At 40.5% G+C, this 26,473-nt stretch overlaps 1 protein-coding gene across 1 annotated transcript; it reads right to left on the minus strand.

The window, feature by feature from the left end:
• Positions 1-1,345: 1,345 nt before the first annotated feature.
• CRYZ (crystallin zeta) lies at positions 1,346-26,355 on the minus strand. The gene is made up of 9 exons (XM_008139437.3): positions 26,299-26,355; positions 20,519-20,642; positions 18,977-19,129; positions 14,687-14,850; positions 10,989-11,040; positions 4,149-4,298; positions 3,018-3,119; positions 2,665-2,760; positions 1,346-2,214 (listed from the first exon to the last, which is right to left on the minus strand). The coding sequence occupies exons 2-9, from the start codon at positions 20,627-20,629 to the stop codon at positions 2,050-2,052; spliced, it is 993 nt and encodes a 330-aa protein (XP_008137659.2). The 5' UTR covers positions 20,630-20,642; positions 26,299-26,355; the 3' UTR covers positions 1,346-2,049.
• Between the last annotated feature and the right edge of the window lie 118 nt (positions 26,356-26,473).

A 26,473-nucleotide genomic window follows, 5' to 3' on the forward strand; every position in this document is an offset into this window, starting at 1 on the left:
AGGGAACATGTCCAATGCTATAAAATCATGAATGTGGTAGTTAATACAGAGAGTTTGGCTAGTAACTGAAGTGTATCAAGGGATTGTGAAGTGAGCAGTATGCTTCAGCTCATTCTATAGATGAGGGGTAATTATTCTGTAAAAGGCAGGTTTAGAAAAGAGACAAGAGGAATATGGAGAAGAGTCACTTCAAGATCTGAAACTGCTGGGCACTCTGATGCTTGCAGTCCAGAGGATCCATGGGGTTGTAGGCGAGTTTCCAGGTGCCTGTGGGTCTTTGCATTCTAAGCTGCCCACAAGGCTGTAGCCAGCATAGCTTTGGCCTGACAGGGAAGGGGGAGACTGGGCCAGGGAGGGCCCCAAAGAAGGGCCTAATGGAGCTGAGAGCCAGGCCCTCCAACTGGGGCACCAAAACAATTCTCACTTTTACAGAATAATGACTCCTTTATCTTTTTGTATGGGAAGGAATCTTTCATTTTAGGATGTATATAACATACTATTTCTAGAATCATGGTATTGTTTTGTTTTTACTCCTCACCTAAGGATATGTTTTTGTTTTAATTGATTTTGGAGAGAGAGGAAGAGAAGGAGGGGGGAGGAGGGGAGAGAGAGAGAGAGAGAGAGAGAGAGAGAGAGAGAGAGAGAGAGAGAGAGATATTAGTAGATTATCTTCCATACACACCCTGTCTGTGAATTGAACTTGCAATCTAGGTATGTGCCCTGACTAGGAATCAAACCTGAAACATTTTGGTGTATGGGACAATGCTCCAATCAACTGAGCCACCCTGCTAGGGCAACATTGGTTTTTTAACACTTTTTCAAACATATTATTTCATAGGGCACTAATTTATAAAAGAAATAGTGAATAAACTTGAAAAATGCTAATAGCAAAACACTTCAGCCATGGCACATACAGCCAGAAGCCAATGACAGCCCTCAATTATAGAAGTTAGCAGGGCTTTCTGTTCACTATTAAAGCAGAATTCCATGTTCAGACTAGAAACATGACTGTCATTCAACAGAACAAATCAGGTCAAGAGGACCAACCACATAATGCTACAACAGATAAGAGGCTGTGTACACAGGAAAAAAAAACAAGACAGAATTAACAATCAAACCTCATTTCCTTGGACATAATGTTGATGGCAAAATTTCTAAGCAATCACTTCTTTAGTTTAGATAAAGACTTCCAGCACAGAACTCTGTTAGAGCGGGACCATTAGGAGCTATGTAAAAGTGAAGTAAGGCAAATAAAATACACAGACAAACTAAATAAACAGTTTTTAATTTCCCACAGAATCATTGCAGGTTACCATGTTATGAAAACAAAAGCAGATCATTCTTAATGTGTCAAATTTGTTTATTTATTTAAAAAAATATATGACCCCCAACACACAAACAGATAATTCTAAATCTAATTTGAAAGCAAGTCAGTCAAGAAGTATCTATCTGGAGACTAAGCACCTAGGATCATATTACACCAAAAAAAAGGCTGCTGTCCCAGAATGTACAGACCACTGGTAATCAACCATGAACATAGTGAATGTTCTAGTATTTTGATAAATATTGGAAAATTAACAAATATTGTTTATCTGTCCCTTCCAAGCAACTTGTAGATCCAGATAAAATTAGCTTGGACAAGGAGTCTTGTTTAGTCCCAAAAATCTGCAGCGTCCAATACAGTTCTGGGCTAATCAGAGATGAAAGAAACTTCCTAAGGAGAAGTAGGCTTGGAAATCAAGCAGTCTTATTTCCAATTAGCATGTTTTAATCAAAGGTATGAAATTAATGATCAGGTAACAGGAATATCTATAACGCACCCCAATGTCAATGACCACAACATTCTACTTCCTACTATGACTGCTTGATTACAGCATAAATAATATTGTCAGCTACAACATACATGGTGCTCCAATGCCCAGGATCTCTAAGGACAAAACTTTTAACATAAGAAACTCACTGAATTAAATGAATGCCAATTAAGTGATAGTGTAAGTAAAACGGGGATAAGAGATCTCTAATTACATAGGAAATACATGAAGGAATTCATTATGAAATGAGAAGAATCATTTTTCCAGTAGCTCCACTGCTATGGATGATGTTTTCATGAGCCTGGACTGCATTCTCCAATCGATACTGAGAACCTATTACAGGTTTCAACCAACCAACTTCCATTCCAGCTTGAAGAGCTGCTGCAAATTGCCGAAATTCTTCCTAAAGTGAAAGAAAAAGGTTTTTTGTTGTTGTTTCTTTCTTGGTAGAAGAACATATGAATTGATTTTTCAGAAGCATTAAATATTTTCAGAATCTAAAAAAGCATAAACAGTTTCTTACAAATGTGTGGCTTTTGTTAACTTATCCAGAATTACAGAAAAAGAGCCCTCTATAGGGTAACCATAAGTCTAATTTGTTTGAGACAATATCAGATTACAAAATACTTACTGTTCTGAAGTGATTACGAATAGTATCTTCTTTCTCCTCAAAAGTGTCCTGACTTGGAAAATAAATGATATTGCCACCCTAGTTATCTTCTGGTGACTAAGTCTTAATGCACACATATAGTCAAATAACTAAGTTTAATATCTACTTAAACTTTCAGCCTGCCTGACTAGGCAAATTGACCAGTGTTTAAGTTACCAAAATCACAATGACTTCTTTTCCTACCTTGGTTGATGAATACAGAGCAACTCCAATTATACTAGATTCCTTTGCCATGGTGTCCCGGGGGTTTATTTCAATAGGACCTCTGCTGCCAACAATCTATTATGAAGAACAAAATGCCTACAGTTAAAGATTATTGCAAAACTAGAGGCCCAGTGCACAAATTTGTGCACAGGTGGGGTCCAGCCAGCGGGGGGAGGGGCCACGGGCAGTTGGCCAGCCAGCCCCGACCCTTGGTCGAACTCCCCTTCGAATTCCCGGTCAAGGGGACAATTTGCATATTAACCTTTTATTATATAGGATAGTGTTAAATTATGATAAAACTTCAAAGTGGTTAAAAAAAGAGAAATACTTACTATTACTCGTCCTCCATATGATAGAAGATTCAAATCATTACTGAGATTTACGTTAGCTAACATTTCAATAATAATATCAATTCCTTTTTCGCCAACAGATTTCTATATAACATAAAAGAATGCAAAATAAGTTAAGAAATAAGCAAGTAAAAAATAAGCAAGTAAAAAAAATCTATAAAAGTTATAATTGTCCCATGCATTACAGAAATGTGTTTTGAATGATACAAGCTACAAGACCTCATGGTCCTAAAATTAGATTACTGAAAAACAAAAATACCTTCTTAAAATAACTGGCTGTTTTTCAACTTTGTAAATACTCTTGGAAATTAATACCAAGAGTGAATACTCCATTAATTGTAGGTTTCCTAGACATATAACAAAGGAGTGCCTTTACTCAGCTTTGTGGCAAGTTGATTTAGTGGTAATAAACTCTCACTCATCATTTCCTTAGTTTGTAATGGCCTAGTTTACATAGTAATCAGTACCTAGAAAACTAATTTTTTCTCATCATGAGCAAGTAGTTTGAGGGTTAGCAAAGTAATCAGTGTTTAGTAAATTGCTAATAGAGCACAAATGGAGAACTTTAGAATCTGCTTGAATTCTATTGTAGCAATGGAACATATGCAACAACTCATTAAATGCTACCTCACTGCTTTGGAGGAAGTAGTGATTAGTCCTCCAAATTTTGGAGTCCAAAGCATCCTGTTAACAAATAAATGTTCTTTCCTAGGCCAGACAGATCAACTTTGTAATTTTAGGATACTTCACCTTCAATTAAATATTTATACCAATAGAAATTATATTAATAACACCTCACAGGTGCAAATATAGAACTGTGAACTTACTTAAACTGTGACTGGCATTAAATTCTGATAGCTGGAAGACTTGAGAGGCTAAATTTTATTTGGTAAGCATAAACAAGACAGAAATAAGAAAGTTTAAAAATTGGACATATCTGCTTTTTAAATTAAAACATTAAAACACACATAGGCAAAAAAAAACAACAACACATTCAGGCATTTAAAAAAAGAGGTAAACAACTTTAAGAGTGGTTAAAAAGAACTCATAAAAAATGTGTAAGTCTCCCAAGAAACAAAATTTTACTTTTATAAAACTGTAGAACAATTTTACCTTAATTTTATCAATATAATTAACCTCTCTGTGATTAAACACTTCATGGGCTCCATTTCGCAAAACGATGTTTTTTCCTTCCTCAGTACCAGCTGTGCCCAAAACCTTTAAGCCATAAGCTCGAGCAATTTGGCATGCTGCTAGTCCTACCTGAAAAACGAAATACAACACAATGGTTTTATTTATTTATTTTTTGGGGGTGCACATTTTTTATTTGTCAATTACAGCTGATATTCAATATTATTTTATATTGGTTTCAGGTGTGTAGCCTAGTGGTGAGATATATGACAATTTATGAAGTGATCCCCCAATAAGTCCAGTACGTGGTACCATACATAGTTATTACAATATACTGTATTATTGACTGTATTCCCTATACTGTACTTTTCATCCACAAGACTATTTTGTAAATACCAATTTGTACTTCTTAATCCCTTTAGCTTTTTCATACAGCCTCCCAAACCCCTCCCATCTGGCTACCATCAGTTTGTACTCTTAACCCAGTATTTTTAGATTCTTTGCATCCTTGAAAACATTTGTTAAGTATAGATTATGAACGTAAGGTTCTTCTAAGTCCTATTCTATTATTAAGGAAGTTCAAATATAAATGAAGAAATAAGAACAATAGGTAACTTTTATTGAGCATTTATAATATGCCAGGTTCCACACTAAATAATATATATGTATCACTTTGCTTCATCCTCACAAGAAGCCCATGATACAGATTATTATCCCTAGTCTACAGATAAGAAAACTGAAATTATAAAATGTAAGTAACTTGCCCAGGTCACAGAGATGGAAACAAGAGCTGAACCAAATCAGACTGCAAAGCTTGAGTTTTCAACCAATGCATCAAAATGTTTCGTTTTGTGTAAAGGTACAGAGTTTAGAGATAATCAAAATATGTTCACAGACTTCATACTTTAATTACACATATAAAAATACTCTATAATAAATGTAAGGGCTCTACCATTTAAGTGGAAGAGACAGATACATGGGCAAATTAATTTATTCATCTATATGATAAACGCTTATTGAATGTCTACTATGTGATTGGCATGGTACTTGACCCAAGAAACTTACATTCTAAACAAGGGGGAAGATGATAAACACATAAACAAATACATGAACAACATAAATTCAGAAAATAAAAAGTATGAAAAAAATAAAATAGCCTACTGGGTTAGAAAGAGATAGGAAGGGGAGGCAGTTCAGTCATTAGGAAAAGCTGCTGTGAAGAGATGAGGCCTGAATGAAGTGAGGGACAAGCCACGCATGAAGATCAGGGAAGCCATGCAGAGAATGCTGCAGGCAGAATGGTCACGGCTAACTCGGTGAAGTGGGGATGAGTGTGGGGTGCTCAAAAGAAAGAGGGACAACGTGGCCTTAGGGGCAAATGGGAGAGAGTGGAAGAGGCCAGAGGGGCACGGAGAGGCCGAGGAACACACGGCCTTGGGGATAAAGGTTGGGATTATATTAAAGAACCACGCAGAACTACCAGAGCTTAAATAGGGTGTGATCTGATTTAGGCCTTAAAAAGAACACTCAGATTATGTAAGAGGAAAAAAGGAGGTTTCCGGAAACAAGAGTAGGAAGACCAGTTAGCAGCTGATATAGTGGTCAAGATAAGAGGTGAAGCTGGCTTGGACTAAAGTGGCCACACTGGAAAGAATAACAAGTTCAGATATAATTTAGAGGTAAACTGAAGGGCCTTCCTCATAGATTGTGAGATGGGAGGAAGGAGAAAAATCAAGGATGTCTCCTAGGTCTTTGGCCAGATTAACTGGGTAGATTAATGGGACAAGGAAGATTAGAGAGGATCAAGTTTGTGAAAGAGTCAATAATTCACTTTGAACATGCTGAGTTGTATATTGCTCACCTAACTGGTGACATTCAGTAATCAGCTCAATATGGGTATGGACTTGAAAGAGTTTCGAGCTGGAAATAATGAACCTGAGATTTATCAGTTTACAAATGGTATTTAAAGCCATAGGATTAGATGAAATCATTAGATCTCCACAAAAAAAATGTGCTTAAGATAAAGAAGAAATAAACATATCCTCTCTAATAAAACAGTAATATGCAAATTGACCTTACCTTCGCTACACAAGCCACACCCACCAACCATGCCCATCAGCCAATCAGGGTGAGTATGCAAATTAACCCCAACCAAGATGGCCAGGCCCTTAGGGGCCAGGCGGTTGGGAGACACAAACCCTTGGGAGGCCGGCACCCTTAAGCCCCGCCATGGCTGCGCTGGGCTGCAGGGGGCCAGATCTGAGACACAAACCCGCAGGGGACCCCCCAGATCCCCAGATCGGAGACACAAACCTGCAGGGGACCGGCACACAGTAGCCCCCTAATCCGAGACACAAACCCCCGGGAGGCGGGAACCCAGCAGCCCCTGATCGGAGACACAACTCGCAGGGGGTGGGCACCCAGCAGCCCCCTGATCGGAGACACAAACCCCCGGGAGGCCGGAACCCAACAGCCCCCTATCCAACACACAAACCCACAGGGGGCGGGCACCCAGCAGGCCCCTGATCATAGACACAAACTCGCAGGGGCCGCCGGCACCCAGCATCTCCGGATCAGACACACAATCCCGCAGGGGGCCGGCACCCAGGAGCCCCCTAATCAGAGACACAAACTCGCAGGGGGCGGGACCCAGCAGCTCCAAGCCCTGCCATGGCTATGCTGGGGCTGCAGGGGGCCAGATAGGAGACACAAACCCACAGGGAGGCCAGCACCCTGCAGCCCCAAGCCCTGCCACCTTGGACCTGGGGCTGGAGTGTCAGGGGGGAGGAGTTGATTATAGACACAAACCCGCAGGCCTGGCACCCAGGGGCCCCAAGGCCCGAGGCGGAGGCACTTGGGGGAGGGGCGGGCAGCGAAGACACAAACCTGCAAGAAACTTGTGGAAAGGGAGATAAACTATCATAACTTTATCTCCCTTCCACAAGAGGAGAACACTGTCCCGGGTTTATTTAGTGATATGGCCCACACCTTTCTACAAGCACAGGGTATGTTATGACCACTCCCAGGAAGGTCTGGTCAGAATACTGTCTCCAGGGAATAACGCTACTGTGGCAAATCATCTAAAAGAGGAAACAAGCTTTTGTTGGGTTTATTCTGAAGGTCAGAGAACATGCCACCCCAACATATACTGTGTTGTTATATTGATGATCTTGAGCTGCGGATGCTTGAAAAACAGCAAATGCATGCAGAGGCTTTCACTGAAGTCTCCTGCTCTGCCTAAAATCGGACCCCCCAAAAGGAGCTTAAATATCATAGATCCCCTTGACAGGAGAATGTCATCAGGCAGAGAAGACTGACTCCTGTCACAGGACAGGAGAGTAGAAGTTGACATCACACCCAAACTTTGTTACAAACTATTTCCCCCCACTCCCATTCTTCTTTCCTAAAAATCATTTACTCTCCACTAAGAGGCCTACATCTCCCGTCCCCTTTTCCTAGGAAGAAGGTATTTAAATCTGCATTCTAAGCCACCTTGAGGAGTTAACTCATTTTTCCCTGGGATCTCCCACATGTACACAAGGTACACATGTTAGTGGACTTTTGCTTTTCTCTTGGTGATCTGTCTTTCATTACAAGGGCCTCCACTAAGAACTCAGAAAGGTAGAGGAAAACTATTTTTCTTCCTCCATAATTCTATCTCGGGAAATCAAGTCCCCAGCTGAACAATGAGGTTGGCTCAAGTACCAAGCAGTTTTGGCTGATGGGAGGGAAGCTTCTAGGGAGAAATCAATGATACTAGTATCAAGGTGGACGGAGGGCACACGCATGGTTGCTGGTGGGAGTTTAAAGTAGTTCAACATTTTTGGAGGACGATTTGACAAATTCAATAGAAATGTTCAAGGTACATCCAAGAGTCTTCTTCTAGGAATCACATCTGCTGAGACAAAGCACAAGCGCATAAGCCCTGGTCAGAACCCAGGATGCTACTGCGGGCTCCCCTTCCACGATAGGAAAACCTGGGAACAACCTGCATTTTTAGGAGAAGGTGGCATCTATACTAATAAAAGGGTAATATGCTAATTAGACTGAACATCTTCCAGGCAACCTTCCGGATGTCCTTCCGTACATCCTTCCCGACAAAGCCATGTTGGCGGGGCCAAGGCAGAGGAGGTTAGAAGCGATCAGGCAGGCAGGGGAGAGCAGTTAGGGGGACCAGGCCAGCAGGGGAGAGCTATTAGGGCAAACAGACTGTCAGGGGAGAGCAGTTAGGGGGATCAGGCTGGCAGGCAGGTGAGCGGTTAGGAGCCAGAGGTCCTGAGGGGTCCCAGATTGGAGAGAGTGCAGGCCGAGCTGAGGGGACCCCCTTCCCATGCACGAATTTTGTGCACTGGGCCTCTAGTATAGACATAAGCAATTATTCAAATTATAATACTAGGCCATATATGTTGGGTTACATGCTTAATGAATGGTACAGATAAGTGTCACAAACATTTACAGCAGCATTTCTCAAACTTGGCATTATTGACATTTTGGGCCAGAAAATTCTTCCCGGTGGGGCTATCCTGTGCATTGAAGGATGTTTAGCATAATGTCTGTCTGCTACCAACCAGATGCCAGAACCTCTACCCAGATACAACAACCAAAAATGTCCTCAGACACTGCCAAATGTCCCTGAAGGAGGGGCGAGATGATGCAACATCACCCTTTATTGATAACAACTGGCTTAGAGGAAGGCAAAATCATTATGGATTGGGCATGATAGAAAACAAGTGAAATGATGATGGAACTTAATAAAATTTGTCACAGCATCACAAGCTTGCAGGTCTGAGGTAGACCTGTAAGGCATACATGCATGATAAGCCTGAACTCTGTTGGGTTACAACAGGAATTTGATTTAACCAAAACAAACATATGGAACTCACTGCCTGACTGAGACAGACATTCAATTCCATGAAGTAAACTATGGGTTTATTAGCATGATCAATTTTTACTATTTAAGTTTTTAATTGAAAATTAAAAACAGCCTTTAATAAAACACATTTTAACCTAGGAGCTAATGTAACTGTTTCTCCTTAGCCTCTAACTACTTTAAAGGGGCACTCAATTGCTATCTTAAAGGCACTGTTTATTCTATTCTTGTCAACAATTATACTAGCCATACTCCCCCAGTAGATTATATAGCATTATGTACCTACACTTTTCTTCTATTTACTTTGCTGACATTATAATAGGGCACTCCCCACCAAAATATCTGGATAATAGCTATGCTTATAAGCTCCACATCAGTTTAAATACACAACATAATCCCAAAGGAATTTGAATTAAACGAGGACAGAACGTACAAACAGAAGCAAGAAAAGCCCTGTGCTGTTTCCCTCTAATGGGGCAGGGGGATCAAAAGCGCTTCACGCACCAGGTCGCTGGCCTATCCCTGCCAGCGAAGGATGAACAAACTCAGCCAGCACAGAAAATAGCGTGGATTTTGCCTTAAAAAAAAAAAATAAGTCATGGTGAAGCGACTGGGCTTTTTACAAGAGGGTAAAGGGAATAAAAGAGATTTTCTCTCCCCTATTAAAATTTCTCCCTTCTCTAAAGAGTACAAGGTGCGCTCTCTGAAAGCCAAAGCGATTTAAATAAATGTATGTTTGACAGAGCCTTTCATTATCTAGGGTTAAATTTAATTTAACCCAAAAATAGCCTCTTCGGTGAAACTAAACAATGAGAGTTCTTGACAAGATATATTTGTCATGTTTTCTCAAGCACCATAAGGAGAATCTTGGTGTTTTTTAGCAAACAGTCTGATCTGTGAAATCCTTAAGAATTGATCTATTTGAGGTACACAGGATGCTGGGTGTGAAACCTTGCAATTCATCTATCTAAAGTATCAGAGACACAATGGGCTGAATTAGCTGCATTACCTGGCCCCTTCAAAGATAAATTCACATTTTCAGGATGCCACTCATTATTCTGGAACAATGTACTGTTTAATAGGTTACTTCTTTTAATCTCCTGTCCAGAATACCTAGTGCTCTGAAAGGGTTAACCAGCTTCCCAAGGTGAGCCTTCTAGCCCTAGCCCCTTTCTGTTAAAACTGCAAAATCCTGTCTCCAAAATTTCTAAACCTCTACTTGCAAGGTAGAGGTCGTATGGATTTCTTGTTCAGTTCCGACCTCAGAGCTCTAACTTTTCCTCTAAGCTCCTCAAAGATAGATTGACAGCAGGTTTCTTGAAGAGGCTTCTGACAGCCCTGCGTTCAGTGACTTCACTAAAGGGCTTATTTCATACATTCTGAGTCCCCACTTCCCCCACCCGCCACTAGCATTTTAAGCCACGGGTTGTGGTGTTAAGGACACAGCTGTATACTTTGCGTAGTGAATGTCATCAAAGCGCAGCGGGCAGGCAGCTGAAGGGAGACAGAAAGGACAAAGAATTCAGTGTGGCTTTGCAGTGCTGTCTGGGGCAGCATACGTAAAACTTTAATGAACCTTAGGTCCTTATCTAAGGGAATACGGAATTAATATTCATCTTAAAGAACTGTTTAAAATTCTGCGTAAGCATTCTTATAACATATGCCCCTTGAAGGCAAAAACAAAGCCAGTTTATCTTGGTCCACACTCAACACAGGTGAAAAACCTAATAGATATATTTTCGATGAGGTAATCTGGTGAATTTATTAACCAAGAAATGCTAAACTAATGACAAGGAATCACCTTCAGAAGACAAAACTTATAGAAGCTTTACCACATAAAGGAAAAAAGCACCCCTGACTATCTTTATAAATTTGGCTTTTAAAGTGGACATAAATGTGCAACCCACAAACAAAAGCTCATTTAAAAATAAACTTAAAAAAAAAATACTTACTCCTCCACTAGCCCCATGAACCAGGACACTCTCTCCAGCTTTCACACGGGCGCTACAAAAGAAAGCACAGGTTCATCACCTCACCTTAAAGCTAACTAAGCTCAGGTACTTTTCATTATTCTCAAGGAACTCCTACCCTCAGACCAGCTACCATTTACCCAAAGAAGAAACTCACTGTGAGATATTCTCCACACTCCAGAGGATCAAACAATGACTCTTCAGAGCCACAGATAAGAGAAAACCTTAGTTCATTTATTCATTCAACACCCGTTTATGGGAGTCTATTGTGCGCCAGGCCCCGTGCTGGATGCGGGATCGCCTTGTGGTCCTGTTCTGAGAGGCTGCAGTCCTTGGAGGCATGCTAGTGAAACTGCTGAAGCTGAAACTGGAGTTTCTCCTTGATTCCCACAGGAAGCATCCCAAAACAGGTCCATTATAGCCAGTCTTTATTCCGTGGCACAGAGCACTGCCCAAGTAAACACAGTGGCTAGACTATTTAAGAAAACACGTTTACTTTTCCATGCCTTCAAACATCAGGCTGCACCAGCCTTTAAGCCCTCATTTCAGGAAGCAATGTTGAGTCAGCAATGATAAGACCATAATAAGTTCAATAAATCCTGTCACAAAGGTTCCCATGACACCCCTAAAATGTCCAGATCCTCTGAACTCGCTGTGTTTTACTTCTGGTTCATACCACTACTTTTCTAATATACTGAAAACAAGGAATGCGCAGCAAGACAAGAGGGGATCTTTATTATTCCAGATGGACAAGTGCTAATATCACAGCTGTGGTTAGTCCAGATCTGGCTCTGTGAGGATCTCTTGCTTCCTAGAACAACAGGGCGTGGCCACACAGTCGTCATGTTCAGTCTGGGAGTGAGACACGGTAACGTGGAGTCCTGCTCCAGGCTGTGTGCCCACAGCTGACAAATGGCAGTTATGAGCAGTAAATGAAGTTTTCTCCAACCCTCTTGCTTGGAGATGAGGGGATTGAGGGTAGTGAATTAAATGGAGGGGTTCACATGATAAACTACAATAACTATTACTAAAACACTTTGACATTTTAAAAGTTAAAATTCAAATGTAAGGGAATAGGATTACTAATGTTATACTATGGGATATGAAATACTTCCCAATGAATTTTAAAAAAATCTTAAACAACCCTGCAAACACAATGAGCACATTTTCCTAAATCCCTGGACCTGTAGTGGGTGGAGAAAGAGCAGACTACCCCTCTCCCAGATCCCCACTGCCATGATCCTTCTCCCCTGGTGTGGAGTCCTTGTGAGGGCTGTTTATGTGTCAGCTTGGCTGGGCCAACGTGCCAGCTTTAGGTCAAACATGGTTCTGAATGTTTCTTTCATGGTGTTTTTTGGATAAGAGTAACATTTAAATCAGTAGGCTTTGAGTAAAGTAGATTGCCTTCCATAAAATTGATGGGCCTCATCTAATCAGTTGAAGGCATTAATAGAGCAAAAGACTGACTTCTCCCAAAGCAAGAAAGAACTCTGCCAGCAGATTGCTTTTGGACTTAGTAACTGAACTCTTCCCTGAGTCTCCAGCCTGCTGGTCTACCCTATCAGATTTTTTCTTTTTAGACTTATCAAGTCTCCACAATCATGTGAGCCAATTCCTTAAAATCTCTCTCTCTCTCTTTCTCTTCCTTTCTCTCTCTCTCTCTCTCTCTCTCTCTCTCTCTCTCTCATCCTATATAATAAAAGTCTAATATGCAAATTGACCAAACGGTGGAACGACCTGTTGCTATGATGTGCACTGACCGCTAGGGATCAGACGCTCAATGCAGGAGCTGCCCCCTAATGGTCAGTGGGCTCCCACAGCAGGAGCACCGCTCAGCCAGAAGCCGGGCTCACGGCTGGTGAGTGCAGTGGCACTGGGGGCAGTCTCTCCTGCCTCTGCGGGAGCTAAGGATGTCCTTCAGTCGGACATCCCCCGAGGGCTCCCGGACTGTGAGAGGGCGCAGGCCAGGCTGAGAGAACCCACCCCCCCCCCCGCCATGTGCAAGAATTTCGTGCACCAGGACTCTAGTGTGTATATGTGTCAACACTGAATTAGTACTTACTCTGTGCCAGGCTCTATACTAAGAAGTATGCATTACTTCATCTAATTCTTGCCACATGCCTATGAGGAAGGTGCTATTAGTTTTTTAAATCAGTAAACTGAAGCTGAACAGGAAAGTAACTTGACCAAGGTCATATAGCCTAGTAGTGAGTAAAGATAGGACTCCAACCCAGGTCTTCCTTTTTTTCAAAGCCCATGAGCTTAACAAATGTTTAACGGACACCATGGCTTCTGGACTTGCTTTGTCTAAGAATAACTCCTTTTGGTTCTCTTAGGACTCTGTCTCCTACCTCCGACTATACCCTTAAATGTTAATGTTCACTAAGGCTCCATTCTAACTCCACTGTTCTTCTTACTCCCTGAGGGATTTCAATCACTTTCATCTTGTTAGCTATCACCCACATGCTGATATCCCCAAATGTACACCTCCAGCCTTCAAGCTTCTGACTCTTTCATCCAACAGCCTGCTGAACTTCTCCATTAGGATGTCTGTCTTAGTTTCAGGTCCAAAACTGAACTCAGCTTCCCTTTGAAACTTTTTCCTCTTTTTTTTTTGGTCACAGTTAAACATTACTCAAGCTAGAAGTATTTTTAAGCTCTTCCTTTGTCTCATTCTCCAAATGTAGTCAACAAAATATTCCCAATTTTACCTCTAAATAGTTATCCTTTTCTCTTCATCTCTTCTTCCATGACCCTTGCTCTGGCCTAGAAGATACTTCTATAAGACCCTCCTATCTCCTTCTCCTTTCCTATGGTCAAATCCATCCTCCATACAGCTGATAAGTGATACCAATAATACAAAAAGATGACAATATCAGTCTCCTGAATAAAATATTTCATGAACCTTCAATCCCTTACAAAACAATGTGTGAGCTTTATAATCTAGCTTTTACAATCTGAAACCTACAGATGTGGTGATGACAGCTAACATTTATTGAGAGATTACTTATTCTTTCCCAGTCTTTGCCTTAAAATCTTCTAGCCAACAAAACCACACTGCTATAGCTCTCCCCAAATACCATGTTTTCTCACACACCAACTATCCCATTGTCTAGAATGCCCTCTCCCTTCCCAGCTCCTTCACCAGGCTAAGTCCCTCTGATCTTTTTCAAATACCCAGGGCATTTGATTAAAATATAGATTCTCAGGTCTCAGCTATGGAAATTGACCAGTGTGTCTGGGGTACAGCCCTATACTGTACTTTTAAGCTGCAGCAATTAGTTTTCATGGTTGGATAACCAGATTTTTGAACCATGGCTTTAAAATAATCCAAGCCTTATACCTTGCCAGGAAGACCTATGTCATCACCATAGGCACATCCCTTGCGATCCCATAAATTCCTATGCACATCTTCATCATGTACTTTTGACATTGCATATAACTGTTATTCCTCTTATGTCTACCTCCCTTACTAGACTGTGAGCATCTTGAACACAAATACAGTGTTTGCTCTTCTTATCCCCAGTAATTAGAACAATCTCCTGAATTAGCAGTTTCCACTTCATAAAAGCTTAATGGTAACTAAATGGTACACAGATGGTAAGAAGAAAAGCAATTAATACTGCCCTCCTTTGTCGTTGCTGTATTGTGGTTGGTTGTATAGGTGACAGTGTTAGTACCTGTGAAGCAGAGCTCGGTACGCAGTAAAGTATGGGACACCGAGGGCAGCTCCTTGTTTAAAGTCCAGTTTTTCTGGCAGTGTGTAAACAGTGTCATCAGCTGCAACAGCAAACTCTGCATAGCCCCCCGAGATCGTGCCGGTAGTGAAAACTCTGTCACCTTTCTGGAGAAGCAATAAATTAATACATGCATCAGGGATTAAAAATGATATCAAAATGGGTACAATCTCTTTTTTAATGATTTCTTCGAACTTTTTTTTTCAATTACAGTGTAATAAAATATAATATTAGTGTACAACATAGGGATTAAACATTTATGTAACTTATGAAGTGAATATCCCGAGCTACAACCCTTTTTAATGCAACTTTATAACAATAAATAAGTATCTATATATTGTTTTCTACATCTTAGGGTCTCATAAAAATCATTTTAAAATACTGAATATTTAAAAATATTTTATTAATGGGAATCAGTGAAAAGAAAAAATTATGAGAAAGAGAAAAAAAAATAAGAGGAAAGAGAACCTCTAGAATGGCATAATGATGATAATGACAATTAACCTTTATTGAGAGTGTACTGTGCTAGGTACTGTATTGTCTTATGAATATTATCAAATTTGATCTTCACAATAGCTTAAGGGTTATTTTTATTATTTCCACTTTAGATTAATCCTACTATGTAGATAAGAAAATTGAGAAAAATAGTTCAGTAATTTGCACAGACTAAACAGTTAGTAAATGGCAGTTAATAAAACAATTTTTGCCCAAAATACTATGGAGAAGAAACAAATAAAAAGTAAGGTTTCTTCCACATGCCAACTACCTGTGCTAAATCCTTTCCATAGATTTCTTCACCCCTGCATTTCCTCCACTTTTCATGTTTACAACCAAAAGCAGGCCACTATGCCTGGATCCTGACAGAGGATGAGCCAGGACAGGCTTCTTCACTTGCCACAGCCCCAGGAGCAACAAATTCTCAATAAATGTCCGTGTGGCCCTTACTATTGAAGAGCAGATGCACCACGGCGGGTGAGATAAGGCACTAGATAAACATCATAGGCCTGCCCAGTATGACCTGCACACTAGGTAATGAGACTGCCACTGCAAACACCTGCCCTAACTTCTCTTTCTTGAAAAACAAAATAAGCAAAACATTAAAGCAGTAACTCTCAATATACTTAAATTTGCCCTTTAATTAAGAGGTCTGAAAAGGTAACAGCAATATGCAGTGGGGTGTAAACAAGCAAGATTCAAAAGGCACCTAGGAGTCAAAGATAAGCATTGCTGCTTAGTAGTGTTGCCTGTAAATGGTCAAGTATGACTAGGTTAGTATTAATCTCATTTTTACAGCTTAAAAACATGTTGCATTAATTTGAACATAATTCAAATATTTACTAAGAATCCACTATATAGAAAGCAGTACTTTGATTTCTGCAAAAGATCTTAGCAGCAAGACACTCTCTTTAATCTCAAAATCTTACACGCTAGGAAGAGAGAAAAATAAATAGCATTGAAATAATTACAAAGTAAGGTAAACATGCTGAGCCATCAAAGACAGATACAAGAAAAAGAAAGGAATTATTTCTAAGATGAGAGAATCAAGAGTACCTTTATTGAGAAGTTAATATTTGAGGTAATTCTTGAAGGATAGGAAAATAATTGAAACTAGAATTGGGAAGAGTCATTATGGGTGAAGGAAACAAAGTAAGTAAAGGAATAGTGGCAGAAAAAATAAAGCCAGTATTCATTCTTAATAAATAAGTAGTCTAATGTATGGACTGCAATAGTTAGATAAAAATAAATAAAAGCTCGAGTGTGAAATCCCTTGAACCCATGTTTATAAGTTTCAGTTTAATTCTGCCAAACAGAAGAATCAATATGAATAAAGACACAGAGATGAAAGATCATGGGCTGTGTAGGGGAGAACAAAAACTCAGGGAGAGAAGGAATGGGAGATAATATGAATGAAAAGATAGGTGGGAGAGGGAGCATAAAATAACATAAGCTGTTTCAACAATACCCTAAAATCTACACTAAATGAATACAATAGTTAATTGTGAAACAATCAGAATTACATTTTAGAATACAATAATTAATTGTGAAACAATCAGAATTACATTTCAAAGAGGAAGGAGTGAGGGTGGTAAGGTATGTGTCTATTATAGAAATCCAGGTAAGGGCCTACATAAGACAACCTAAACTAAACTACAGAGAGGAGGAACGGAAATAGAGAGAAAACAGTTCTAAGAAGGGAGAACTGAGTGAGGGAGAGGAAGAGATAAGCCTAAAACCTGGGAAGTCACCAAGACAGTCATCCGAGAGAGAGGAGCAGAGATGAAGTGAGAGAAGACAAGCTCAGTTTCAGACACACTGAGTACGCAGTTCTGGACATGGACCAAGTGGGTGCCCTGCGCTCTCCTACACGTCCAACAGGAAAGCCAGACACATGGGACCAGTGCACACTGAACAGGTTGCTAGTGTAACTGAGGAACTGATTATTTTATTTTAAGTTAAATTTGAATTTTCAGTAGCCATTAGCCATTTAAATGTGGCTACCCCATTGGACACCACAGGTCCAGAGCTTAGTAGCTAGATTTATGGGGGGGATCATTTTTAAAATTATATAAATGTCTAACCACTATGCTATAAAGCTGAACCTAATATAAAATATTGAATGTCAACTGTAACTGAAAAATAAAAAAACGTTTGTCTAATACAAAATAATATATATATATATTTTTTTTAAATATATTTTATTGATTTTTTACAGAGAGGAAGGGAGAGAGATAGAGATTTAGAAACATCAATCAGCTGCCTCCTGCACACCCCCCACTGAAGATGTGCCCACAACCAAGGTTCATGCCCTTGACCAGAACCGAACCTGGGACCTTTCAGTCCGCTGGCCGACGCTCTATCCACTGAGCCAAACCGGTTTTGGCAAAATAATAATATTTTTTTAAAAGGAGCCTAAATATTAGGAAAATGTTCATTACCTAAGAGATTTGACATGCCCCTTTTTGTAAGACCTAGAGGCCCGTTGCAAGAAATTCGTGCAAGGGGCTCGGCCCTCACAACCCTGGCTTCGTCAGAAGGTCATCTGGAAGGTTGTCCAGATGTTTGTTCAGCTGTTCAGCCGTCTGGTCTAATTAGCATATTACACTTTTATTATTATAGATAGGAAATAGTTCTTTTATGTGATTAATATTTGATTGAGCTTAAAAGACTGCCTCAATAAAAAATTTAGAAAATTTTTATATTAAAAAAGAAAATTCTAAGCAAGAGATACCCATGTGATATGGAAAATGTGGGTGTACATGAGATCATCTTGAAGAAGGTATACAATACAAACAGCAGAGGTTTAAGTATGGACAGGGAGCACTGGGCAAACCAAGATTTGAGGAGAAAATGAGGCTTAAAAAAGGATGCTCTGAAAGGAAGGGCGGGGGAAGAACAGGAGCAATGATGTCATAGAAGCTGTAGAAAAAGTTTTTTTAAGAAACAGTAAGTGACTGAGAGTGTCAAATGTCACAGAAAAGTCAAGAGAGATAATGACATAAAAGGGCCCATTAACTCCAGCAGTATAGATGCTATTAGTGACATTAGCAAGAATCATTTTAGTGGAGCGATGGGGGCAGAAGCCAGATTGCCAGGGCTGAGGAGTGGAAAGCTGTAGGAATCTGCCTGTCTTCCGTTCAGGGGCCACGTTAATCTTCTCTGTCTCAGTCCAATTTCGGATAGGTCAAGGAATTATGAGGAAAGATGCTAGAACATGAATATGCGCGCTCTGCTTTAAAAGTCTTTTAGAAAATAAATAACAAAGCCCTGATCATAACATTTTCATTGACTCCATCACCTTGTTCTGAGTCAGAGCTCAGAAAATGTATAGTAACCCTGCAGTTTTTCATTTTTACTTATTATTAGCATTCTCTTTACTTTGTTAAGCTAAATTTAGAGAAAGTATTTAAAATATGTTGGTTTGTGTATTATCAAGAGTTAGGAAATAGTATAATTTTTTCCCCTTACATATTCCTGTTAAATTAAAAGGTTCACCATTTATTTCTGTGGGGATGTGAAGATATAGAAATGACCTTGCACTTATTCCCAACAATACAAATAAACAGGGCCGCTGGCTAAAAGATAATTTCTTTTGTTACTAGAGGAGTCCCCCAAGTGGCAAAAATGGTGTAATGGGGCATTTTAAAGACTTAAATACAGACACATTTAAAAAGTATGTTAAAATCTTTTAAGGAAAAATATTAAGTAAAATAGAAATAATAAAAAGTGTAATACCTTGAAAGCAGATACATTTTCTCCAACAGCTTCTATTACCCCAGCCACATCTGAACCAGGAGTATAAGGTAAGAGTGGTTTCCTACTATAAGAACCAGAGCGAATGTATGTGTCCACTGGGTTTACACCGCATGCATGGACTTTGATTAGAACCTGAAAAGACAATGTACTAGTTTACACAGACTGTTCAGGCATTATGCTAGGGCTGTCGTGATTATGGGAGCTATAACACTGGAGGGGAAAACCTTGCCTTCCATGAGCTCACATTCCAGTTTTGATAACCCATGTATAAATAAAATTATAAGACATATTAAAAACATTTTGAGAAAATAGTGATGGAAATATTTGAGGGTGTGTGTGGCAAAGACGTCTATGTGCTCATCAAGTCTATTTCCTCCTCCTGGGTTCACAGGAAGAATATTGTTTCCTGGCTCATTTACAGTGATGAGTGGCCACATGATTGAGTTCTAGCCAAGGGAATGTGAACCAAAGTGATGAGAGCCACATCCAGGCCTGACCCATAAAGACCTTCCTAGACAATCCATGTGCTTCTGCCCTTTCACGTGACTCAGAAGACAGGTGTTGAAAGTGGCAGAGGAACATGATGGAGGAAGCCTGGGTCCCCAAATCTCTGTTGGAGGAGAGCGACTCACCAATATTTTAGAATTTTGGAATTTAGTAAATAAATAATTCTATATTGTTGACTCATTGAGATTTTGAGTTTACTGCTATTATAGAAGCTTACTTTACCTTAATTAATACAAAATTACTTCTGCTGTCAGAGTAAGGGAAGGCATTTGAAAAGATGTGTTCCTTGCACTAGGCCTTAAAGAATGACTAGAAATTCTCTGGGATTTGGAGAAAACTGTTATTTCAAGTTAAAGGACTATTGTGTGCAAAGACAGAAGGAACGAAAAGGCCTTATGGAGAAACCGGATAAAGCTTGATGTTGTTACAGCACAATCTACTGAGAAGGAGCGATAAGAGATAAATCTATAAAAATGGGTTTTGGCCAAATTGTAAAAACTCTCAGAAGGCTTGCTAAGGAAATTAGACTCAGGAGCCATAGAAGGTACAGTAATAAAAATACATAATCTTTATCAAAAAGGTATATTGTTAAGGTTATTGGAAATGATTAAGCTCTACATTTAATTTCTCTTAAAGCATATGTGAAAAGCAAACATGCAGAAGAAAATGGGTTTCCTATTGTACACAAAATAAAAATTGGGGAAGTTTGTAAAAGAATAACTATTCAAAACTACTTATGACTCCATTCAGAAAAATCCAACTATTGCACTGCATAGATAATTGTGAACATCTAAAAACACTTATAACAAGATGTTATTCCTTTTCACATATCTGCTCCATTAATTATTAGAATTACGTTATCTTTGTCAGAGCTCACAGATGTAAACAATGTAAACTTTGTCCTAATTCAATGTCTTTATAATCATTGTGAGTCTGCTTTTTTTGAATATTAACTTGATGTTCTAGAGACTCATACTCTGTAATTTTTGACTTTTTTAAAGTAATTATTTCCACCTGGTGGTCTTTTGGAATTGGTACTGCAATATCCGACTGGAATTTCAGCACTTCTGGTCCACCAAATTCAAAAACTCTAATAGCTCTCATCAACTTCTGTCCAGTTGCCATGGTGATCTAGAGACTAAGAAAAAATATTAATGTATTGTCCTATTGTATCTAAGCTATCACTATGTTTTCTCCCAGCCCCCCAGAGGGTTAGATCAAACAATTTTTCATATAACAATTTAAATCACAAGATTACTACTGATCTCATTTCATGTTTAAACACCTTTCATCTTACAAATCCTTCAGCTACAAAGCAAAATGTTACTTCCTGTAGAGATTCAAATGCCTTCAACAAGGGAATCAACATGCACACAAAAAAATCTGGATAGGTATAGCATAATGAATATCATAAGCGTCCTTGTGTGTAAGCTTGGGCTGCAACATCTTGGACATTTTAGAAGTTCATGCAAGTTTTATTAACATTAGATAGATCTTCTCTTGTTAGATTATTATTTCAAACACATAAAGAAATACAAAAGATACAATAAACACATTCACCTGCCACCCACCTTTAACAAATCTTAACATTTTAAAAACCTAAAACATTATAGATATCACTGAAGCCTCCGGTACCCATCCCCAAACCCACTTCTGTCCCACCCTTCCACGAGGTAACTATTACCACAAACTCAGCGCTCATCTTCCCCAGGCATGATGTTATCTCACTACTACTTGCGGATGCATTACCAAGCAATATATGCTACTAGAGGCCCAGTGCACGAATTTCGTGCACTGGGGGGTGGGTCCTTTAGCCCGGCCTGCGTCCTCTCGCAGTCCAGGACCCCTTGAGGGATGTCCGACTGCCAGCTTAGGCCCGCTCCCTGCGGGGATCAGGCCTACGCCAGCAGTCAGACATCCCTCTTGCAGTCCGGGACCCCTCAGGGGATGTTGACCTGCTGGCTTAGGCCCACTCTCCACAGGGATCGGGCCTATACTGGCAGTCAGACATCCCTCTCGCAGTCTGGGACCCCTCACTCCTTACCATTCGCTGCTCCTTCCTTAGTGCTGCCGCAGAGCCAGGAGAGGCTCCCGCCACCACTGCTGTGCTCGCCAGCCATGAGGCCGGCTTCTGGCGGAGCAGCGCTCCTCCTGTGGGAGTGCACTGACCACCAGGGGGCAGCTCCTGCATTGAGTGTCTGCCCCCTGGTGGTCAATGCACAGCATCTGCCCCCTGGTGGTCAGTGCGCATCATAGCAACCGATCGTTCCGCCATATTGGTCGCTTAGGCTTTTATTATATAGATTGTTTTTGCATGTTTTCAAACTTTGTTTAGGTTAGATTGTACTGTACTTAATTCTGCAACTTGCTTTCTGCTCTTAGCATTATGTTTTTGGTATTTATCAATGCTAAAACACTTTGCTTTATGAAGTTCAGTCAGTTTAACAAAGGAGGAAACACATTAAAAACTAAAAACACTGCCATCTTTTATAAATTATAAGGGTAATTTACAGTTAACCTTTCTGGCCTACCCCTGTTAACATTAAGATGAGAAGAAAACTTAAAGTTTTAAAATAGAGTTGCAGAAACTAGAACTTGAGATGAAAGAATTCAGACTTTTCTTGAATGGAAGTTCAACACAGGGCTACTCAGAACAGAGTCCATGCTGACTACAAAATGTCATTCCATGTATGGAGGGAGGGCAGGAATGGAGCGGTCAATGGGAAAAAGAGGAGACTTATGTAATACATTAAACAGTAAAGAATTTAAATTAAAAAAAACACACACATTCTGATGGTGTTCTTAATGGAAAGCTCTAAGTATAATTAGTCAAAAGTTGCATCATTAAAAAACCTTGATTTAAAATGATGGTTTAACATAGTACCCAGCACAGAGAAGAAAGGAACACTTCCATTGCTGAAAGGTTGTTTAGCAATGATATATCCCGAAAGACAACCCTCGAATAAAAGGGGGCAGAAGCAGGCAAAAGGCACAAATCTAAGAGCCCGGTGGGGCAGCTAAGCAGTCCCTGAAGGTGAGAAGACCTGTGCACAGACTACTTACTCCACGGCCTCACTACTGTATTTCCATCCTCACTTAAGCTGAGTATTTCTTAGACAAAAATAATTATAAAAAAATAAAACAGGAAAAAAAAAAAAAAAAAGATTGCCTAGATCAGAGTTTACCATTCTGAAAATAAGAACACCACTTTCTTTTTTCCTTTCTGCCTTCAGCATGGTGTTAGGGAAAGTGTGGGCTTTGAAATCTGACAGCTTCTAGTATGAACCCCAGCTCTATCATTCACTAGCCATGTAGTCTTGGGCAAGGCAGTCAAGTTTTTTGAGCCTCTTAATCTGAAAACTTTTACTGAGCTAGAGACATGGCAAGCACCAAGTACAGAACCTGGCCGAGGTTTACTCCTATGTGTAGAAGACACCATTATTCCTTTCCCATCTATTTTCTTCTTTCTAATTTCTTATTAATGAAAACATTCTTGATTCTATTAATTCTACAATCACCGTTGATTTACTATAACAATATTTACATGGATTCTGGTTGTAAAACCAAGTCATTAGCCCCAGAGTGCAGAGTCTAGAGAATGATTGAAGCTAAACATTAATACCAAATATTGGTCATTATTCATTCAACATGTTTTTTTGTTTGTTTGTTTGTTTGTTTGTTTTTAGCATCAATCGTTAGGGAGGCACTGTACTAAACTCAGAGAACACAAAGGGCAAAGAGAAAATGCCTGGGCCCCTCCCCAGCTCCTGCTCACTCCCACTCCCTCACATGTACACACACACTGAGTAAGATTTGTAGCTCTTTTTCCACTTTCAGTATCTACTCACTTCTACCTATTCATTTCTTTCATGCACTCGCATTTATCTTTTCACCAACAGACATCACTATTATCCTCAAAAAACTGTAGCAATAATAAAAGCAAAATTACCCTGAAATAGAATCTGTCAAAAATATCTAGCACGTACATTTTTCCCCTCTACATTTTGACATTTTCTAAATTGGGAGGAAAGAACAAAGTAAGGAGGAGACTCATCCTTAATACTGGATTTAGAAGATACCCTGCTTTGTCCAAAACCATCACATTATCCTGTGGTGCCGGTAAGGAGACAGGCATGACCTTGACAGCTCTGTCTTCCACTTTGCTTCTGGCCATCTTATTTCCCACTGAGCTTTTGCCACTATGATTGATCAGGCTCCAGTCTGTACTCCTTGCCTTTGAACACCCTCAGCTACCCACAGGATGATGACCTACTTCATAATACAAGTGCTGTGTCAGAAGGTATAATAAAAAGAATGAAATAACACAACGCACAAATAGAAATGGTTATAATTCTTAAGCCCCCGCAATACCTGATTTCTTCTCAAAAGCACATCTTTCACGTCCATTGATGTAATTATTTTCACAATAGGAAGAGAAGCAATGGTTACTAAAACCACCACTTAATTGTATGAAAAGGTGGAAATAAAATCACCATCCATTTTATGGATGAGAAAATATTCCAAGAGGTTAAGAGATTCACCAAGGTCACACAGAGACAAAGCTAGAACCCAAGTCCTATGTCCTAAACTTTGTTGGATGCTTTTATTCTCTTACTATACAATCCTTTTCCTCTCACTCTTTGAAATGTTTGCAGAGAGGACCCTTAATTTCTTAGGAATGTACTTTATTATGATAATAGTGAGATAGACTGTTAGAAATATGAAATTTGGCCCAGCCGACATGGTTTAGTGGTTGAATGTCAACCTTTGAACCAGGAGGTCATGGTTTGATGCCCAGTCAGGACACATGCCCAGTTTGCAGGCTTGATCTTGATTGTGAGTGTGCAGGAGGCAGCCAATCAATGATTCTCTCTCATCATTGATGTTTCTATCTCTCTCTCCTGCGCCCTACCTCTCTGAAATTAATAAAAATATATTTTAAAAAATTAAAAATATATATATTTTAAAAAGAAATATGAAATTCTATAAAATGGGGCCAATACTCCCTAGCATAGAATCCTTGTGAGGAGTAAGAGCTGCAGCCCGCCTAGCATGCAGTAAGCTATGGCATTCAGAGTAAGTCATTTTCAGTCAGCAGATCTGTCACATTATGTTTTTTTTTTAAATTAAAGTGTATTTCAAATGGCTTTTTCTATTTATCAAATATAAACTTTTAAAATTTTCACCAAGAGTAACTTGGTTTTCATTTTTATTTTATTGTTTAATCTATGAAAGGTTGCTAACCATACTTTGCAAATCTAGGAAATTCAGAATTTAAAATTCTTCCTCAAACAGTGATCTTCTCCATGCAACACTTAATAATCCATTAGGTTTAAATGAAAAGTAAAGGGGTAGAGAAAATGTAAGAAATCTATTTTAACATGGTCAATTTACAAAGCCAGACCAAAGGCACATTATGAGAGAAAAGCAGAAGTAACATTAAATAAAAATTTTAGGCAAGAAATAAAAAACAAAACAAAATCTTGGGAAGATAATCCATCATTATATAACTAGAGGCCCAGTGTATGAGATTTGTGAACTGGGGGGGGGAGGGGAGGGAGGAAGTTGGGGGGGGAGTTGGGGAGGTGGGCCAGTCTGCACCCTCTCACAGTCCGGGACCCCTCAGGTTATGTCCGCCTGCCGGCTTAGACCTGATCCCCCTGGGTTGAGTGTCAACAGGGGGATGGGCCTAAGCCAGCAGTCAGATATCCCTCTTGCAGCCCGGGACCCCCCTCGCTCCTTACCGCCTGCCTCCTTACCCTCTCGCTCCTTACTGCTGGCTGAGTGGCGCTCCCCAGAGCCCACTGACCACCAGAGGGCAGCTCCTGTGTTGAGTGTCTGCCCCCTGGTGGTCAGTGTGCGTCATAGCGACCAGTCATTTGGCCGTTAGATCAATTTGCATATTAGGCTTTTATTATATAGGATATAGGACAGGGTGTCAGGGTACATGCCCAGTTTACTGCTTCATCCCCATTGAGGAGCATACAGGAGGGAGCCAATCAATTATTTTCTCTCATCGTTGATGTTTCTATCTCTCCCTCCTTTCCTCTCTAAAATCAATATAAACACATACAAATAAAAGTTAAAAAAGAATGACTCATGTAAGCATATTACTTATTATTCCTAACCCAGAAGAAATTTTAAAAAGTCAGAAGTGGTCAAGGATAGGTCTCTCCCTGGCTGTGACCTGGGCTGGTGGGCGCTGGCCAGGACCTCGGAGCTCACCTAGGACAGGAGAGGGGGGAGGAGGAATTACTGACCGACAATTCTAAACCCCCTCCACCATTCCCCCCCACCCCCACCCCCCAGGCTCTCCGGTGGGAAGGCGGATGACCTGCCCTGCAGCCTCAGGGAGCTGAGCTCGGTGGGGTTGGCTGCTGCTGACCAGGCCTCCCCACCGCCACACTAGCTGCGGACAGACATTCCAAACTTCAGCCTTTCAATGGTTCAATCATTAACACCCCTCCCTGGTCATGGCGGCAGGCTCCTGGGGGCCCCCGGTAAACATCCAACCTTGTGTTAACGGGGTGTTTTGTACTTTTTTTTCCTTTGAAGGTTATTCTTGGTGGGGGCGATCGGAGGAAAAAGGTAAAAACAAACGAACGAACAAACAACAAACCACACATTCCTCTCCAAACGTCAGATGGCAAACCTGATGGGCAAGCAGGAGGAAGGCCCGGCAGACAGAGCCCGGGACCCCCTGCAGTTGCAGGAACCGGAGACAAGCCAGCTCCCAACGAGCGCCCGGGAGGCGCACAGCCTGAACCTCCTGGGCGCTGTTTGGAACCACTTACCGGCTCTAGAGTGGGGAACCGAATCCTGCCAGGGCTCCCCGACTCCACAGAAGAGGGGGCGGGCCTGGCCGTCCTCTGCGATCCACCCCCTCCCCCCGCCTCCCCTGGCTCCGCCCCGCGCGACCGCCTCGCCCCGCCCCCAGGAGACGGCCTCCCCACTGCGCGACGCCGAGGA

Source organism: Eptesicus fuscus, chromosome 9, assembly GCF_027574615.1.
Source record: "Eptesicus fuscus isolate TK198812 chromosome 9, DD_ASM_mEF_20220401, whole genome shotgun sequence".
NCBI classification, from domain to species: Eukaryota; Metazoa; Chordata; class Mammalia; order Chiroptera; family Vespertilionidae; genus Eptesicus; species Eptesicus fuscus.